The 20981-nt window shown below is 45.2% G+C and overlaps 1 protein-coding gene across 1 annotated transcript; it reads left to right on the top strand.

The window, feature by feature from the left end:
- The first annotated feature begins 6730 nt into the window (after positions 1–6730).
- LOC116589292 (UL16-binding protein 3-like) lies at positions 6731–19439 on the top strand. Its single transcript, XM_032341324.1, is given in 6 exon segments — positions 6731–6764; positions 17440–17562; positions 17905–18105; positions 18108–18166; positions 18396–18675; positions 19315–19439. Coding segments are annotated over 6 exon segments (822 nt in total).
- Positions 19440–20981: the final 1542 nt, after the last annotated feature.

Below are 20981 nucleotides of genomic sequence, written 5' to 3'. Positions count from 1 at the left end.
TGATGGTAAATAGATTAAAAAATTATCTATATAAAAAATGAATCAGAATAGTGGGAACGAGTTAAAAATAAAAGTTGTCCTATGAAGTAGTGGTAGTTGTTCTCTTGTAGTCTTTTTTTTTTTTCTTTCTTGGTTGGTTTTTCTGGGGGAGGGGCCTGCCATGTGGGTTGTCAGTCAATGATGTTCCCTGAGTTAAGTCCCCCGCCCCCCTCAAGGGGGTGGCCTCTGAGGAAACTGTTTTTTTCAGTCTTTTGTTCTCTGGTGGTTTTTATGTTTGTTCACTTTTTTCCCCTCTGACCTTGACCGCTTTTGATGGTTTTTGTAGTTTTAGAGGAAAACAAACCGCACCCTGACCTCCCTCTCAGAGAGAAGCCTCAGTCTGGTTGCAGAGCCCAAATAAGTTTCCCCTTGGCCGCTGGCAGAGCAGGTTCCAAGTTGCAGTCCTTGGGGATGCAGGATCTGCTGCTTGTACCCAAAACCATGGCAGTGGTGGCTGTCTGGGCACCTCCAGACCACCAGAGAGGTTCCAAGCAGCAATCACACGCTGAGATTTTCCCGCTGGCCCGGCTGGGAGTGTCTGGTCTTCCTGGGTCTAAGAGCACCCAGCTTGCGCGCACCAATTTCAGGGGAGGCTGTGGGTCGCACACGTGTTTCAGGCTCTGAGAACGGGGCGCAGGTCGGAAAGCACCAGGCTGGGCCTTCGCACGCCTCTCTGGGGGGAGAGTTTGCTGCACGTGTCTTAGGCTCTGAGACAGTGGCGCAGGTCAAAGAGCGCCGGCCGGGCCTTTGTGTACCTCTTTCAGGGGAGGATGAGGGTGCGCGCATCTCAGGCTGTATAGCAATGCTTGCGTGTTCTGTCCTCTGGCCAGGCTGCAGCCCCTCACAGGAGCCCGCGTTCTCAGGCGTGCTGGTGGCTTAGGGACCAAGACCTGGTTTCTCTGCCGCACTCTTTCTGTCTCAGCACCAGGGGAGGCTGTCCTGGGACCGGGGACTTAAGCCACTGTCCCTAACCGCCCTGATTCCCAGTCCCCCCCCACCCCCCCCCCCCCCCCCACCCCCCGATCCTTTGCTCTTTTGGAGTGCTTTCAACCAGTCTCCGAGTTAATGCTGGTCCCCAGACGCAGGGCACTCTCGCTCGTATTGGGGTATGACTTTCCAACCGGTCGCCTCTGGTGGCTCCCTCCCCCTTTTGTTTATCTTCCGGTATCAGTCCGCAGTTCCCACTCCGCTTTACCTGCCCACTGGCGTCTTCTGCCCCTGTAGAGATCTAGATGTGTATAATTCTGATCTCAGGCTGATTTCATGGGTGATTGGAATTCTTTGGTTGGTAATCAGCTCACCTTAGGGTATAGGTTTAAAAGGCATCTCCTCCTACTTCCCTGCCATCTTGTCCTCCTAAAAATCCTCTATTCTAAACCAATATGAGCACTGGAAATGATAGACTCCTGAATCTCGTGGCATCTAAACAGAGGTGAGTTCTAGCAGGAGTATCTGCAAGTTGATTAATGCACTTTCAGTTGGCGGACGAGCAGCGTTGGTGTATGTGGATTTCTGTGGCTCCCTCTTCTGGCTGGATACACGTGAGTCCAGCCACATCCAGCAGAGTTGAACAGAAGTGATACATCTGGTGGTTTCCCTTAATGTTCGCACACAAGCAGCAAGGGCTACACATGTTTTAGGATCGGGCCCCTCCTAAAGCCACCTTCGTTCATCTTTCTGAACTGAAACCATCAAATACTTGAGGTCTACATTGCCACTGTGTGGGGCCAAGTCTCGTACGATTAGCTAATACATCAGAACTACTTGAAAACAAAAAGGAAGGCTAAAAGAAATAATCAGTTGTTAATTCCATAATGACAATGCAAATTTTTTTCTGAAGGTAATTTTGAAATTAGCTCTCTATCTTAGCCTCAATCTTAAAAAGAAATAATATTATGTTTAAATCAACTTTTTTCAGTCATGTCAATGTGTCTACGTTTGTATGGCGACACTGTCTACCTGTGCATTTTTATAACAACATTTTCATTGAGTGCAATGAAAATCTGTGCATAGAAATTCCAAGAAATAGATAACCCTCATTTATGGAAACTAAAAATTACATACATCTAAGTAGGCTCTTTATATGATGAAATCAACTCTTCCTAGATAGAGTCAATCTATATGACATAGCTGACTCCACCAGGCTAGAATACCATTGTTTGTCTCAAAAACCATTTTAAGCAACAGGAAAATGCTAGTCTCTGCAAAGACCAAAACATACATTTTCTCCCCGTTCTAGAGAATCGACGTCCATGAACAAGATGCAGGCAGGTTGGTTCTCCTGAAACGTCTCTCTAGGGCGCCCACATGGAGGCCTTCCTGCTGTGTCCTCACATGGCCTTTCCTCTGTGTGCACCCACTTCTGATGTCCCTTACCCTTCTCAGAAGGCACCAGTCCAACTGGATCAGGACCCCACCCGTGTGACCTCATTCATCCTTACTTACCCCTTACAGACCCTGTCTCCAAATACAGTTACCCTGGGGGTTCAAACTATGACTCTTCAGGGGACATGGTGGAGTCTGTAACAGCGACTAAGTTTGACGGGAGCCACTAATTACAGAGTGGTCTAATTACAGAGAAGTACATTTAAAAGCTCAGGAAATAACTCCATGTGCTCAACACATCCTGTTGCTCAATGTCCAGGACTTTCCCAATAGCTTCCTCACCTCTTAAACACCCCCTGCTCCTGTTTCAGTGGAGTGGAGTTCAGGCTGAGTACAGGCCTCCCTCCCCTATTACAGCAGCCTTCAGTAAAGTCTTCCTGGCCTGTTCAATGGTGTCTTGTGCACTTTGGCTTTCACAATTGGTATGTACAGATGTAGATGTGCTCTCTTTCCTACTAACACCCATGATAAGTTTCTGCATACTTTCCTTCCAAAAGTTACCCTATTTGTTATGGATGTCTCTGCTTTATTTAGCAGAAATTATCTTGTTCCTTTGGAGCTCTTAGGGAATTATATTGTGTTGGTGCCAGAATAATTTTAGTACGTTTCCCCTCAACATTTATAAGCTAATTTCAAAAACATACAGGGAAACTGTTAGAATTTTATAGTGAATACCAGTATACTGATCCCCCAAGATGCTACAGTTAACATTGCACTATACATGCTTTATCACAGATTATTCACCCGGTCATTCTTCCCTTCTTCCTTCAAGGTATCCTATTTTCTGCATCTCAACGTGGAAAACATTACAACGTTGTCCCAAATGCTTCAGCTGGCACATCCATAACTGAAGTTCTTATCTGCCTCTGAATGTGACCAAAAGGAATTAGTGAATCTCATGATAACCAGGTTGTCATAAATCGTTAATATCAACGAGGAACTACAACATACTCAACCTAAGAAAATATTAGTTAATGCTAATCTATTGCTTTCCAAGTTTACTGAGATCCTTCTAATTTGATGTTCACAGTGTTTCTGTGTAGATGTAATCCCCTCCTGTTGGCTTCTGAAATTACGAAAGGGAGGTTGTGTGGAGCAAGGCCAGATGTCTGTGCCCCACAGAGAAGGGGAAGGTAAGCCACTTGAGACCAGCATATCAACACACTTGCACTATATACCCAGGCCTCCCAGTGTGACCTACTTGTTGATTCCCACTCTTGTGCTCATCTTTGTACTGACTCTGGCTCATCCCTTTGTCTAGATTATTTTTTCTGTCTGAACAAGTGGTAAAATTCTTGTAGGGCTCAGATAATGTCACCTGAGTTTTCTCAACCATTTCTGATGAACTAATTTGCTCTCTTCTAATTTCTATGAGTTCTGGCAACTGTTAGAATACCAACCAGTGTCCTAGGTGCGTGGACATCTAGCTGGCTCTCACCCTAGGTTCATTAGTTTTCTTAGTTCTCTTCCTAAGAGGACACAGAACATTCTTGTTGCCTTGACTCTTCTCTCTAGGAGAAGATCTTAAACATTCTAGACGTTCAGTGAGTGTTTACAGAATTGACATATGGAATTACATTGGACGTAGCAGGTCCTGAGGATAACCTCACCTTGGTGTTAAGGAGTTGACAAAAGCCTTCACTGGATGTCTCTCAAGCCTACAATCGATGGCCCTAACAAAGTCTCTGCTCTCCTGAGCACCCACTCCCCTGCCCGTCCTTTCTAACCAAGTCTCCTTTTGATCTGTAACTAACTATATACAAGAGTTCCCACTCTTTCCTCTGAAATTTCATGTCTTGGACAACCTTGGCTCTGAAGGGGAGAGAAGAGCCCTGGTATTTCACTTTTCTTTGGAGTCCCTACTGGCAACTTCCTCAGATGTGATGAGGCTCCTGTGACAGTTTCTTCACAGCTCTTCAGACTTTCCCTGATTCTTATATCAATGTGCTCCCAGCATCCACCTATTTTCCATTTGCAATGCCACCCGCACAGTTAGTTCCACTTCCAAGTACAAAACTCTGTGAATTATGATATTGAATTGCACTGAAACTATGAATTGTGGCATTCTCTAACTCTGATAATAGGGGAAGGTCTGAGGTGTGCGGAGACTGGGGAGAGCCTAGCCTAAGAGCCTAAGCCCTTAGGTCCTTCAACAAGTGCAGGTTTCTCTCCTGAAGACCTGAGGATCATGTGAAGACCAGAGTTCAGCTCAGCTCAGCTCAATAACAATCAAAACAATGAGCAGACAGGCTCCTGGGTGGCTCAGTGGATTAAAATCTACCTTTGGCTCAGGTTATGATCCTGGAGTCCTGAGATTGAGTCCTGCTTCGGGCTCCATGCTCAGCAGGGATTATGCATCTCCCTCTGCCCTTCACCCTACTTGTGCTCTCTCTCTCCCATTAATAAATGAAAGCTTAAAAAAATGGGCAGTCATTGTTTCAATTTGTTTCTCTGATGGGCCACAGGGAGCTGTCTCTTATCTAGGACCCTGGTCATTGCCAGTTTGTGCAGTGAATATTGAAGGCACTCTCCATTTATCCCCTGTCTTATCCTACTTGTTCTGGGTACATGGGAAAAATATTTCCTTGTGTTTCCCTCAATCCCAGTGCCATCCAAATGAGTTATGTTGGAGGCATTCCTTCTGGATTCTGACTCCCACTCCTGTTGTGTACTCTCCCCCTCTGTCCACAGGGGCAGCCCTGTGAAGACAAGGATGACCCAAGTAAAGGAATGGTGACAGCCTACCTACAAAATGGCTCTCAGTGACTCTGGCCTCCTGGTACTCATGCCCCGTGTAATCCCCAGCCACAATAAACAGCGATGATGGATTCAGCTGTCAGGATAGAATGCAAATACTGAAACATGACTTTCAAGTCAAGCCACAAAAGACATTGATGTTTCCACCTTTCTCTCTAGGTTCTCTCACTCTGGGGAAAGCCAACTGCTGTGACTTTTTTTTTTTTTTTTAAGATTTTATTTATTTGAGAGAGACAGCAAGAGAGAGAATGAGAAAGCACTAGCAGGGGGAGGGGCAGAGGGAGAAGGAGAAGCAGACTCCATGCTGAGCAGAGAGCACGACACAGGGCTCTTGGGAACATGGCCTGAGCCTATGGCAGATGGTTAACAGACTGAGGCACCCAGGGACCCCCAACAGTCATTTTCTTCAAGCAGCCCTATAGGGAATTCCTTGTCATGAGAAGCTGAGGTCTCCTGCCAACAGCCATAGAAGGGATCCAGCTTAGAAGCACTATCCAACCTATATGCCCTATAGCCCCTTCTGTTGCCCCAGTCAAACCCTCTGATGGGAGTGACCTCAGTTAACACTTGACTGCAGCCTCATGGGGAACACTGAGCCAGAACCTGCCTGTGGTCCTGCTCCTGAATTCTTGACCCACAGAAACTGTGGGAGATAATAAATGGTTATTGCTGTTCTAAGCCACTAACTTTTGAGGGAAAGAACAATGCATATTAAAAAATGTAATAGAATAGAAAAGAATAGAACAGAATAGAATTAATAAAAGGAAATAATTTTTCCATGTATCCTGAACCAGTAGGATAGTATAGGGATCAATAGAGAGTGCCGCCAATAGAACGATCTGGCAATTCCCAGGGTCCGTGCTGAGAGACAGCTAGCTCCCTGTTGTCCAGGAGAGAAAGAGAAAGTGAAAAAATTTTGCCCATTGTATTGATTACTACTGAGATGAGTTGAACTCTCTGGTCTTCACATGATCCTTGGGTCTTCAGGAGAGAATCCTCTACTTTGTTTAAGGACCTAGGGAAACTCCACTTGGGGCTAGGTTCAACCGAGTCTCTGCACACCTCAGACTCTCCCTACTTTCAGAGTTAGAGAATGTCTAAATTCACAGTTTCAGTGCAATTCCATATCACAAGCCTTTCGTCATGGCAATCAGTGTATTTGGTTTACATATTTTTTTTCCCAAAACAAACAAACAAGCAAACAAACAGACGAACAAAAAAACACCTTAAAATGAATACATTTACTTTGTTTTAGTAGGATGTACTCGGTTCTCAATAACCTAAAGGAACTAATATTTCTACTGAGGGAGGCCGACATACCACTTGTTTGACCACAATGGTCAGAGACGTTAAACACAAAAGAAGCCATGCTTGATTCTCTCCAGGAGAGAAGTGAAGACTTCATGGGAGATAAATCCTGGGGGAATATAATATTTAGCCCAGTGGGATGATGGGGAGTGTGATCTCTGGGGAAAGAATGAAGACAAACTAAAGAGCTTACAGGCATCTCTGAGTCAAAAATCTTGAATGAGATCAGGATGACTGGACCATGAATCATTGTGGAAAAAGATCTTACAGCAAAGGTAGGTGTCAGGAGACCAGGTGGGAAGTATCTGGAGTCATTGATGCTGCACAGAGAAAATTCACAAGACATCCCACTAATAATCCATCTGTCCATCCATGTATCCATCCATCCATCCATTCTGTACTTCCTAACATATATTTTCTCTATCTACCCCATGTACAAAAGGGGTAGTTCATAGAATTCTTAGCATTCTAGGTCCAGACCCAGAGAATGTTCCATAACAAATCCAAGGTGGTGTATGGGCCTCTCTGCCACCGGCATACATTCCAGCAGATTTAAAGGTGCCTGAAGTATCAGTGGTAAATAAGGATGTTATTGGTTTCTACAGATTTTTTTTTTCATTTTTCGTATTGGAACAGGTTTTATGTAGCTTAAAAACTTTTCAATTAAATTTATAGTTTGAGATAACTATACAATGAATCCACAGACAGTTCTCAAAATAATATAGAGATGTCCCAGGTATTCTTTTTCTCTTTTCTCCCAAGGGAAACAAATTACAGATATTGTGGTGCAATATCACACCCAGGATATTGACATGGCTACAGTGCACATCTTATTCCAAGTAAAGAGGACACTGGAAACTTCGGCAAGCCTCTAGGAGTAAGGCACAGTATAGGCCTCTTAGGATTTGGAGTAAGGCCCTGCCATCACCTATATGTAACTACTCTCTTTTTGAAAAGCCAGTCTTGGCCTGCCTGGGGCCTTTATGGGGACTGAACACTGACCTTGGGCTGCCAAGCCCCCAGGTGACCCGATCTGCCCCTCATGAGCTTTCTGGCCCATCGCCTGAGGGTGGTAAACACAGCAGCCCTCTGTCATCAGATGGAAGCGGTAGGTACATGATCTGGCCTGATCAGGCCCCAGGGCACAAGCAAGTTCCCCGAAGAAGTTGCCTGAATGCTTGTGGTCCCCACTTCTACCCCACAGCCTCCTTCTCCCAGCCTGTACCTAGGCCTTATGGGAAGCTCCAAACAGAGGAAGAGAGGACTGGTGACTGGTTTCCAGATGCTTCTGTAGGATCCTTAGGTCCTGCCTGAAAGGGAACAGCTGCAGCATTATAGCCCTTCTCCAGACTATTCCCAAAAGACAGTGTATAAGGAAATGTTCTCAGTGGGCACAACGCTGAGTGGTACCCCAGGTGGTACACTTTGCTGGGGAAGGAGAAATGCACACCTGTGCAAGTAGATGCCCATTTCAATGGTTTGGCTGGATGGCCAGGGACTTGGAAAATCCAATTGGAAACTTGTGACATAGAAATTTGGGGGAGAGTTATGTAGATAGAATTCTCTGAGAACAGAAGGATATTTGTGTCCTACGGGAATTCTCCCCAAAGGGTGACCTCAGAAGAGGAGGATTTTTAAGAATCAAATTGCTAGGATGACCATTCTGGGGCTATCAGTCAGCCTGTGTCCCCAGGACAACCCACATTGTCCAGTGGGCTCAGGACAAAGGGGCAGGAATGGATGTCAGGCATGGGCTTAGCAGCACAGTCCTGTTGCTGCTTGGTCCACGGAGGCTGAGCAGGCCATGCCCACTGCTGAGTACCCAGTCTGCCAGCCACAGAGACCAACGCTGTGCCCTGATATGGCACAGTTCCCCAGGGTGACTAGCCTGCTGGCAGGTTCATGACCCTGGGCCACCTTCTTAACAGTAAGGCACAGCATTCCTCTTTTTTGAAACAGATACTTACCACAAATATTAATTTATCCTCTTTGCCTGCAATGATTTTGCCAAAACTACCATCCGTGGACCTACATAATTCTTTTTCCCACTCTCACAGTCTTCCCTACCCTACTGCTCTGATCAAGGAACTTGTTTCACAAGAAAAGAAATGTGGCAGTGGACCCATTGCTCATGGACTTGCTGGCCTTCCCATGCTCCCCGTCCTTCAGAAGCAGCTGGTAGACAGTCGCAGTGCTGGCTAGGTGGTAATGTGTTGCAGTGGTGAGGCCAAGTCATCCAGAAAGAAGACTGTATATGCTCTGAGTGCAGGTCCTTTCCCTGGGATTGAACCCTGGACCCTCTCCTCTTAGTTCCTGGATGGACCCCTCCTCCAGTTGGCATCTCACTGGGAGTCTGTGCTGTTCTCGCCCAAAAGGGAGTAATGTCAGCCACAGGTGTGCCTGCCCTCTGCCTCCCCCACCCCCACTCTCCTGACCTGGCAAATAATTTGTGTGGAGTCAGGTGACTTTTTTAAAACTCTCCAGCTTGGAATTCTTAAGCCTTGCTTCCCACCAGGCACTCTCTCCCTGTCCAATCCTCTGGCTCCCATCTCCTGGAAGTATTTTTTTCAAGTTGAAAAAATCTTTTCCATCTTCCTTTTGCCCAGAGGCCAAAGTCACTGAAAACAACAACAAAAACAACAACAACAAAACAACCCAAGGCACACGCAAGGCTGGGGAAGACTGATGACTGGGCAGGAGCCATCAACAGAGTTTTTAAACTTCTCCTATATGGTTTCCCCCCACCCTCCACCCCTGCCCCAGTCTTAACCCCATCCCCTCTCCCCTCCCTGTTTCTCCCTAACTGCTCCCAGCAGGAAAGTGTGGTAGACACTTTCCTCAGCAATTTGAGGAGGCTGTGAGGAAACCTTGTCACAGCCACTCTGGGACCCCAGCCAGCACCAACTACCTGCTTACTCCTGCCAGGCCATACTTCCTGAAATATTTCAATCTTCTCTCCTGCTCTTCTTTCCTTCTTCACCCCATTCTCCTCCCAACCTCTCTTTTCTGTCTTCATTCCCACTTTCCAAATCATCCCTTCTTGTGGTCAGAAAGTCATGAGATGTAATGTATAATAAGGTGCATAAATATAGTTAATAATATACAAATATTGACTCATGTACACCTCAAAATAATTTGTTATATGTCATTAATATCTCAATAAGAAACTTTAGAAGTAAAGGAAAAAGGGATGATTCTTTTTTTGGTCATGTTAGCATGGGATGATAGAGTCTATGACTTTTGTTATGGGGTGAATTGTGGTCCCCCAAAAGTTATGCTGAAGTCCTAACTCCTGGTGTTGGGAAGGTGATTTTATATGGACTTAGGACCTTTGCAGTTGTATCCACATGAATGTGAGGTCATTAGGGTGAAACACCGTCCTATAGGACTGTTGTCCCTGTAAAAAGGGACCAGAGACAAACATGGAGGAAGTCAGATGGATACACAGAGGCAGAGAGGGCAGCCGTCCCTGTGACAACAGAGAGAGACATTAGAGGGCAGCCGACCAGAGCCAATAAATGCCAAGCATGGCAGGAAACACCCAGAAGCCAGGAGACAGAACATGGCTCTGAGGATGCCTTGCTCTCAATGTTCCAGCCTTCAGAAAGGGAAGGGAAGAAAATTCTGCTTTGTATTATTTTTTCTTTTTCAATTTATTTTTTATTGAGATATGATTGATATACATTATGATAAACATATACATATGATATACATAGCATTATATTAGTTTCATATGCACAATTTAGTGGTTGGATATTTGTATATATTGTACAATGGTCAGCATAATAAGTCTCATTTTGAGATCCACTCTCTCAGTGACTTTGAAATATATAACACAGAATCTTTAACTACAGGGAACATGTACCCTATATCCACATGACTTTTTAAAAAAGATTTTATTTATTTACTTGAAAGAGAGAAAGAGCTCAGAAGTAGATAGAGCAGCAGGCAGAGAGACAGGGGGAGGCAGGCTCCTGCTGTCTCCAGGACCCTGAGATCATGACCTGACCCAAAGGCAAAGGCCTAACCCACTGAGACACACAGGCGCCACCGCATAACTTTTTAAGTTCATAACTGGAAGCTTATACCTGTTGGTCACAAGAAGGGAAGATACTGGTGGTGGAAATGAAGATGGGAAAATTAGGGTGGTCAGGACAATGGGTGAAAGAGGCGGGGAGGAGTCAAGATGGCGGAGAAGTAGCAGGCTGAGACAACATCAGGTAGCAGGAGATCAGCTAGATAGCTTATCTAAACATTGCAAACACCTACAAACCCAACGGGAGATAGCAATTCTAGAAACAAAATCAACCACTTTCTGAAAGGTAGGACTGGCGGAGAAGTGACTCAAAGCAATAGGAAGATAGACCCTGGGGCGAGGGGCCGGCTCCTGGCAAGCGGCGGAGCAAGGGAGCACAAAATCAGCACTTTTAAAACTCTGTTCCGCTGAGGGACATCGCTCCAGAGGCTAAACCGGGGTGAAGTCCATGTGGGGTCAGCGTGGCCCCAGGTCCCACAGGGTCACAGAAGGATCGGGGATGTCTGAGTGTCACAGAGCTTGCAGGTATTAGAACGGGGAAGCCAGCTACAGAGACAGAGCTGAGGAGTGAGTCTCAGCTCGGGGTTACCTTGAACTGGTCGCAGCCTGGGGTGAGCTCAGAGCGCGGCCGGAGGCCAGGTAGATGGGAGTTATTGGGCGCTATTCTCTGAGTGCGCACTGAGGAGTAGGGCCCCGAGCTCTCGGCTCCTCCGGGCCGGAGACCGGAGGCCGCCATCTTCATTCTGGTCCTCCGGAACTCTACGGAGAGAGTTCAGGGAACAAAACCTGCTGAAGGTGAACCTGAGCAGATTACTCAGCCCGGCCCCTGGTAAGGGTGGTGCAATTGCGCCTGGGGCAAAAACACTTGAGAATCACTACACCAGGCCCCTCCCCAAGAAGATCAACAAGAAATCCAGCCAGGACCAAGTTCACCTACAAAGGAGTGCAGGTTCAATACCAAGGAGAGCAGCGGAATTCCAGAGGAGGAGAAAGCAAAGTACTGAACTCAGGCTTTCTCCCCATGATTCATTAGTCTTGCAGTTAACTTAATTTGTTTGTTTTTTTAAATTTTTTTCTTCTGCTCAATTTTTTTAAACTTTTACCCTTTTCATTTTTAATGTTTTTAACAAGTTTATCTAATATATATATATATATATATACACATATATATATATATATTTTAAAATATTTTTTCTTTGTTTTCTTTTTTAATTGTTTCTTTTTTTTTTCTGAAACTCTTTTTATCCCCTTTCTCCCCCCTACGATTTGGGGTCTCTTCTGATTTGGTTAAAGCATATTTCCCTGGGGTCTTTGCCACCCTTTTAGTATTTTACTTGCTCCTTCATATATTCTTATCTGGACAAAATGACAAGGCAGAAAAATTCACCACAAAAAAAGAAGAAGAGGCAGTACCGAAGGCTAGGGACCTAATCAATACAGACATTGGTAATATGTCAGATACAGAGTTCAGAATGATGATCCTCAAGGTTCTAGCTGGGCTAGAAAAAGGCATGGAAGATATTAGAGAAACCCTCTTGGGAGATATAAAAGCCCTTTCTGAAGAAATAAAAGAACTAAAATCTAACCAAGTTGAAATCAAAAAAGCTATTAATGAGGTACAATAAAAAATGGAGTGTCTCACTGCTAGGATAAATGAGGCAGAAGAAAGAATTAGTGATATAGAAGACCAAATGACAGAGAATAAAGGAGCTGAGCAAAAGAGGGACAAACAGCTACTGGACCACGAGGGGAGAATTCGAGAGATAAGTGACACCATAAGACGAAACAACATTAGAATAATTGGGATTCCAGAAGAAGAAGAAAGAGAGAGGGGAGCAGAAGGTATATTGGAGAGAATTATTGGAGAGAATTTCCCTAATATGGCAAAGGGATGTGCTTATAGGCAACATATAAATGTTGCAAACATATACATGATTTTGAGGGGGGTTCTCTGCACCACCTGATTTTGATGCTTGTATATCAAAATCCAGGAGGTGCAGAGAATCCCCCTCAAAATCAACAAGAATAGGTCCAGAACCTGTCACCTAATAGTAAAATTTACAAGTCCTAGCGACAAAGAGAAAATCCTGAAAGCAGCCTGGGAAAAGAAGTCTGTAACAAACAATGGTAAAAATATTAGATTGGCAGCAGACTTCTCCACAGAGACCTGGCAGGCCAGAAAGAACTGGCATGATATACTCAGAGCACTAAACAAGAAAAACATGCAGCCAAGAATACTATATCCAGCTAGGCTATCATTGAAAATAGAAGGAGAAATAAAAAGCTTCCAGGACAAACAAAAACTGAAAGAATTTGAAAACACCAAACCAGCTCTACAGGAAATCTTGAAAGGGGTCCTCTAAGCAAAGAGAGAGCCTAAAAGTAGTAGATCAGAAAGGAACAGAGACAATATACAGTAACAGTTACCTTACAGGCAATACGATGGCACTAAATTCATATCTCTCAATCATTACCCCGAATGTTAATGGGCTAAATGCCCCAATCAAAAGACACAGGGTAACAGAATGGATAAAAAAACAAAACCCATTTATATGTTGCCTATAAGAAACTCATTCCAGACTCAAAGACAGCTCCAGATTTTAAGTGAGGGGGTGGAGAACAATTTACCATGCTAATGGACATCAGAAGGAAGCAGGGGTGGCAATCCTTATATCAGATCAATTAGATTTTAATCCAAAGACTATAATAAGAGATGAGGAAGAACACTATATCATACTCAAAGGATCTGTCTAACAAGAAGATCTAACAATTTTAAATATCTATGCCCCTAATATGGGAGCAGCCAACTATATAAACCAATTAATAACAAAATCAAAGAAACACATCAATAATAATACGATAATAGTAGGGGACTTTAACACTCCCTTCACTGAAATCACAGATCATCCAAGGAAAAGATTAACAAGGAAATAGAGGCCTTAAATGACACACTGGACCAGATGGACATCACAGATATATTCTGAACATTTTATCCCAAAGCAACAGAATACACATTCTTCTCTGGTGTACATGGAACATTTTCCAGACTATATCACTGGTTCCTAAATCAGGTCTCAACTGGTATCAAAAGATTGGGATCATTCCCTGCATATTTTCAGACCACAATGCTCTGAAGCTAGAACTCAATCACAAGTGGAAATTTGGAAAGAACCCAAATACATGGAGACTAAACAGCATCCTTCTAAAGAATGAATGGGTCAACCAGGAAATTAAAGAAGATTTAAAAAAAATTCATGAAAACAAATGATAATGAAAACACAATGGTTCAAAATCTCTGGGACACAGCAAAGGCAGTCCTGAGAGGAAAATATATAGTGATACAAGACTTTCTCCAGAAACAAGAAAGGTCTCAAGTACACAACCTAACCCTACACCTAAAGGAGCTGGAGAAAGAACAAGAAAGAAACCCTAAACCCAGCAGGAGAAGAGAAATCATAAAGATCAGAGCAGAAATCAATGAAATAGAAACCAGAAAAACAATAGAACAAATCAATGAAACTAGGAGCTGGTTCTTTGAAAGAAGTAATAAGATTGATAAACCCCTGGCCAGACTTATCAAAAAGAAAACAGAAAGGACCCAAATAAATAAAATCATGAACGAAAGAGGAGAGATCACAACTAACACCAAAGAAATACGAACAATTATAAGACCATATTATGAGCAACTCTATGCAAACAGATTTGACAATATGGAAGAAATGGATGCATTTCTAGAGACATATAAACTACCATAACTGAACCAGGAAGAAATAGTAAACCTGAACAGACCCATAACCAGTAAGGAGATTGAAATAGTCATCAAAAATCTCCAAACAAACAAAAGCCCAGGGCCAGACGGCTTCCCAGGGGAAATCTACCAAACGTTTAAAGAAGAACTAATTCCTATTCTCCTGAAACTGTTCCAAAAAATAAAAATGGAAGGAAAACTTCTGAACTCATTTTATGAGGCCAGCATCACCTTGATCCCAAAACCAGATAAGGATCCCATCAAAAAAGAGAACTACAGACCAATATACTTGATGAACACAGATGTGAAAATTCTCACCAAAATACTAGCCAATAGGATTTAACAGTACATTAAAAGGATCATTCACCATGAACAAGTGAGATTTATTCTAGCACTGCAAGGTTGGTTCAACATCTGCAAATCAATCAATGTGATACAATACGTTAATAAAAGAAAGAACAAGAACCATATGATACTCTCAATAGATGATGAAAAAGCATTTGAAAAGTACAGTATCCCTTCCTGATCAAAACTCTTCAAAGTGTAGGGATAGAGGGCACATACCTCAATATTATCAAAGCCATCTATGAAAAACCCACCACAAATATCATTCTCAATGGAGAAAAAACTGAAAGCTTCTCCGCTAAGGTCAGAAACACGGCAGGGATGTCCATTATCACCACTGCTATTCAGCATAGTACTAGAAGTCCTAGCCTCAGCAATCAGACAACAAAAGGAAATTAAAGGCATCCGAATCGGCAAAGAAGAAGTCAAACTATCACTCTTTGCAGATGATATGATACTATATGTGGAAAACCCAAAAGACTCCACTCCAAAACTGCTAGAACTTATACAAGAATTCAGTAAAGTTTCAGGATATAAAATCAATGCACAGAAATCAGTTGCATTTCTCTACACCAACAACAAGACAGAAGAAAGAGAAATTAAGGAGTCAATCGCATTTACAATTGCACCCAAAACTATAAGATACCTAGGAATAAACCTAACCAAAGAGGCGAAGAATCTATACTCAGAAAACTCTAAAGTACTCATGATAGAAATTGAAGAAGACACAAAGAAATGGAAAAATATTCCATGCTCCTGGATTGGAAGAACAAATATTGTGAAAATGTCTATGCAACCTAAAGCAATCTACATATTTAATGCAATTCCTATCAAAATACCATCCATTTTTTTCAAAGAAATGGAATGAATAACCCTAAAATTTATATGGAACCAGAAAAGACTTAGAATAGCCAAAGGGATATTGAAAAAGAAAGCCAAAGTTGGTGGCATCCCAATTCTGGACTTCAAGCTCTATTACAAAGCTGTCATCATCAAGACAGCATGGTACTGGCACAAAAACAGACAAATAGATCAATGGAACAGAATAGAGAGCCCAGAAATAGACCCTCAACTCTATGGTCTACTAATCTTCTACAAAGCAGGAAAGAATATCCAATGTAAAAAAGACAGTCTCTTCAACAAATGGTGTTGGGAAAATTGGACAGCCACTTGAAGAAAAATGAAATTGGACCATTTCCTTGCACCACACACTAAAATAGACTCAAAATGGATAAAGGACCTCAATGTGAGAAAGGAATCCATCAAAATCTTTGAGGAGGGGTGCCTGGGTGGCTCGGTGGGTTGAGCCTCTGCCTTCGGCTCGGGTCATGATCTCAGGGTTCTGGGATCGAGTCCCGCATTGGGCTCTCTGCTCGGCAGGGAGCCTGCTTCCTCCTTCCTCTCTCTCTGCTTGCCTCTCTGCCTACTTGTGATCTCTCTCTGTCAAATAAATAAAATATTTAGAAAAAAAAAAGAAAAAAAATCCTTGAGGAGAACACAGGCAGCAACCTCTTCGACCTCAGCCACAGCAACATCTTCCTAGGAATGTCGCCAAAAGCAAGGGAAGCAAGGGCAAAAATGAACTATTGGGATTTCATCAAGATCAAAAGCTTTTGCACAGCAAAGAAAACAGTTAACAAAACCAAAAGACAACTGACAGAATGGGAGAAGATATTTGCAAATAACATATCAGATAAAAGGCTAGTGTCCAAAATCTATAAAGAACTTAGCAAACTCAACACCCAAAGAACAAATAGTCAATCAAGAAATGGGCAGAGGACATGAACAGACATTTTTGCAAAGAAGACATCCAGATGGCCAACAGACACATGAAAAAGTGCTCCACATCACTCGGCATCAGGGAAATACAAATCAAAACCACAGTGAGATATCACCTCACACCAGTCAGAATGGCTAAAATTAACAAATTAGGAAATGACAGATGCTGGCGAGGATGTGGAGAAAGGGGAACCCTCCTACACTGTTGGTGGAAATGCAAGCTGGTGCAACCACTCTGGAAAACAGCATGGAGGTTCCTCAAAATGTTGAAAATAGAGCTATCCTATGACCCAGCAATTGCACTACTGGGTATTTACCCTAAAGATACAAACATAGTGATCCTAAGGGGCATGTGCACCCGAATGTTTATAGCAGCAATGTCTACAATAGCCAAACTATGGAAAGAACCTAGATGTCCATCAACAGATGAATGGATAAAGAAGATGTGGTATATGTATACAATGGGATACTATACAGCCATCAAAAGAAATGAAATCTTGCCATTTGTGATGTCGTGGATGGAACTAGAGGGTATCATGCTTAGTGAAATAAGTCAATTAGAGAAAGACAACTATCATATGATCTCCCTGATATGAGGAAGTGGAGATGCAACATGGGGGTTTAAGGGGGTAGGAGAAGAATGAATGAAACAAGATGGAATTGGGTAGGAGACAAACCATAAGTGACTCTTAATCTCACAAAAGAAACTGAGGGTTGCTGGGGGGAGGGGGTTTAGGAGAGGGGGGTAGGGTTAAGGACATTGGGGAGGGTATGTGCTATGGTGAGTGCTGTGAAGTGTGTAAACCTGGCGATTCACAGACCTGTACCTCTGGGAATAAAAATACATTATATGTTTATGAAAAATTAAAAAAATGACCAGCCCCCATCCCCCCCCCCCCAAAAAAAAAAGAAAAGAAAAAAGGAAGCGGAGCAGACTAGCAGCATCATAATTTCAGGAAATATGGCAGGAGAGGGCGGGTCCCAGGGCAGAGTCAAGCCCCAAGTGGAAATTTTCTGTAAATCTGCACCTTGTGGTTAGTAGAACTGCAACTGCGATGGCTTCCTGGGGTGACTGGCGACTGGGGTTTCCACCATTTGTCTTGGACTCCTGCTCCGGTTTTTCCTGCGGTCTGTCCTACAGCATGCTGCAGCCGTGAGTTCAGAGGCGAAACGCGGGAGTGTGGGAGAGGGGTGTTGGGAAGTGAGCAGTAAGACCGGGGAGCAGAAACGGTGTCCCCAGAGCGGTTCTGGAGTCTTCTTCTCAATTATTCTCTGTGGGCTCCTATCTGGGGCTGTGTGACTTCCTGCCAAGCAAAGACATCCTGATCCAATCCCAACAGGGGAAGAGCGCCAGCCTCCAAGGCTACGGGGAGCCATACTGCAGGACAGTCCTTACTCTGCCAGGTGAGCCCTCCAGGGATGCGATTGCTGTCACCTGGATGGCAGCGGGGTGCCTGTTGCTCTTTCTCTTCCAGCCCCAACCTCCACCTCCGTCTTCCCTTCACAGATGCTCTCTCGCTTTCCTACAATTTCTCCATCACATCTAAGCCTAGGCCTGGACAACCGAGATTTCACATTCAAGGTCAGGTCAATGGAAACGAGTTTTCTTCTTACTTGCATGGGAGCGAGCGAGTCAAACCCACTGGTCCTTGGGGGATGAAGCTGAAGGACACAGCATTCTGGGACACACAGATGGAACCTCTGGAAAACCTGGGGAAGAGCTCAGAAAGAAACTGCTGGACATCAAAGCAGAGATTTTCACTGAGAGCATTGGGTCTGAAGGCCCAGGGCAGAAGGAGAACACTTTGGCAGGGCTAGGGAGATATTGTTTTCATGTAAAACTTCAAAACGGTCCCAAACACATGGCCCAGCAGCTGTGCCAGGTAAGGAGGCCAGAGCAGGACCAGGAGGGCCAAAGGGGAGCTGAGGAGTATGCGGCAGGTGGGGCAAAGGATTGTTCAAGACCAGAGGCTGACCTGTTTCCACTGGGAGGTGGGGGCAGATTGTCTCACCATGCAGGGCAGGCTCATGTGTGTGCGTGGGGCCGATGGACACACCAGAGGATCCTGGCAGTTTGCCTTCAATGGACAGTTAACCTACCTCTTTGACTCAGAAAACAGAAAGTGGACAGTGGTTCCTCCTGGAGGCCAACAGTTCAGAGTCATGTTGGACAATGACAAAGAGCTGACCAAGCTCCTTGTGCAGACCGCAAACGGAGACTGTAAGAGCTGGCTCCAGCACGTGTGGGAGCACTGGGATGAGGTGCAGGAGACCACAGGTAACTCAGAAGACTGGATGGAGTGCTGGTTCTCTTGAAATGACCTCGACCTACCCACAGTGTGGGCGGTCTGTGTGTGTGTGTGTGTGTGTGTGTGTGTGTGTGTGTGTAGAGAGAGAGAAATTGATCCATCCATGGGAAATTCTTCTTGGCAGAATAATGGCTACAGGAATGTTCTAGAATTCTTCCTTTCCCGTCTCACCTCCTGAAATCACTTCCTCAATGCATACACCTTTGTGTTTGGGTATTTCTTGGATTTCTTGCTGGCCCCAAACAGGGGAGCATCAGCCTGTTTCCAGAGATGGTCTTATGTTCCTTTACTGAGAATTACTGTCTTTTTCTTTTCATCCGGTGTATTACCAGAAATCCTTCAGTGCCACTTGGACTGTCAGCTCCTCAGAGGTGGTTGCTGTCACCATCCTTATCCTGCATCACCTCCTGTCTGTCACAGCAGGAGCGACTGCTTACATTGCAAACCCTGCTTCCCCTTTTGGCAGGAGGAGCCCCTGGGGGACAGGTCACAGCAGCTGCCACAAGGACAGTGATAGACACTGATTGGTAGGATGCAACTACAGGAGCTAAGGCTTCCCCCAGTTTGGGTTCCCGACCTAGGCTCTTACCCTTGTATTTTCATTTCAGTACCACCAGCCATGCAACAAGGTACAGACCCTGGCAAGGCCACGGCCATCGGACCCTGCACCTGGATCTTTCCCCTGTTCCTCAGCTGTGCGGTCATAATGGGCGTCCTTGTCGGAGACCATTAGATCCACAGGTAGTGAGAGCAGATTGAGACGGAAGGGAGGGGCAGATGGTCTGGTGTGAGCACAGGGAATAGTGAATTCCCAGCCTCACCTCTGCCCACTGCCTGAAGCTTCTCAGAGGGCAGTGGGACTAGATGAATGAGATCTCATTTCACATGTTGGCAACAGCTTCAACAAGCTCAGCCCTGAGCTCTGATGTGGCCTCAGTCACTGATAAGGCCACTGGGAAAGGGGTGGGGCCCAGACCACTGCTTAAGGCCTGTTGGTGCTAAAGGGATTGAGGGAAGTCATTCCTGGCTCTGACCGGTTCTCCACTGGAGAGAGTGGTGGGTGGGTGGTGTGGGGACAGTGGGGACACACAGCATGGGCCGTACTCCCCTTTGAGAGAGATCAGCAAGGCAGCTCCATGGGACATCTTAAGGAGAAGGGGACTCCCTCCTGGCAGTTACAAGGACAGGGGGCCAGGGTCTCATCCCAGGTAGAGGGAGTGGGAAAGCCTCTGCAGACCAACTCAAAGGGCTGGACAGTAGTGCCGTGTTCCCCCAGTCGTGGCTTGGGTCTTCACATGTGAGGCAGCAAATGCCCAGTAGAGACCAAGCATTATGGGACTAGGATGGGACTAGGAGTTCTCTGTGCAACAGTGGGAACCTTGGCTGAGGCTGGTGCCGTCCCTGGCAGCCAGCTTCCTGCAGACCTCAGATCCTGAGCCCCTGAGCAGCCCCTGCTTTGAGCAGAGCTGACCTGGGGGATGGGCTAACTGCGCTCCCCTGTGAGCTCCCAGCTGAGCCGGACCAGGAGTGGGTGGGATGGGGGCAGGATCATCAGACTAAGAGCTCTGTGTTCTACTCTCCAGGAGGCTAGAAGGGAAGGGAAAAGAAGGACTTTTCCACAGGGTTCCCCAAGGTTAGAAGTGTCAAGTGCAGGCCCCTGTCTTCTGTCAGATCCCCCAGCAGGTCCTTTAGGATCTGCCATGAGAGGGAGCCTGGGAACCCGAGTCACGTGAGCACACTGGTTTCTTACTTTGGTCCTGAGCCCAGACCATTGGTAATAGGGCCTGGGGCTGACTCCGTGATTTGGTTCAGGAGGGTGGAGGTTTGTAATGGTGGCTGGGCCCAGGGCTGGGGTCATGGCTGGGGGAAATGCATGCCCCTGGACAAGGGCTGGGCTCTGGGGGGCGGGGGGTAGTGCTGGTAAAGGGCAGACCCAGGACAGGGGACCCAGGATTTTCTCAGCCACAGAAATAAACACCTGTTCTTTTCTTAGGCTGCCAAGTCTACCAAGAAACCCTTCAGTGTGGGGACCAGCTCAGCCACTCTGGCTCTGGGCCAGCTGCCTTTGTATGAGCTGTTGTTCATCATTAGACCAGTAGCACTTCCAAGTTTACGAATCCAGAACCTCAGTCCAGCCACCTTGTGCAGGACAGGGAACCTCCCATGTCCCTTCTTGCATTTTGTACCTCTCCTGTTCAGCACTTTGCACTGGCATATTCTATGCCGTTTTCTCCCGGTGCTAAGTGATGGAATTCCTGTACTGAAGTGTTAAACA

The sequence above is a fragment of the Mustela erminea genome, chromosome 4 (genome assembly GCF_009829155.1).
Source record: "Mustela erminea isolate mMusErm1 chromosome 4, mMusErm1.Pri, whole genome shotgun sequence".
In the NCBI taxonomy this organism is placed as follows: Eukaryota; Metazoa; Chordata; class Mammalia; order Carnivora; family Mustelidae; genus Mustela; species Mustela erminea.
The sequence above is the reverse complement of the archived record's forward strand: the minus strand, read 5'-3'. Positions and strand labels throughout refer to the sequence as shown.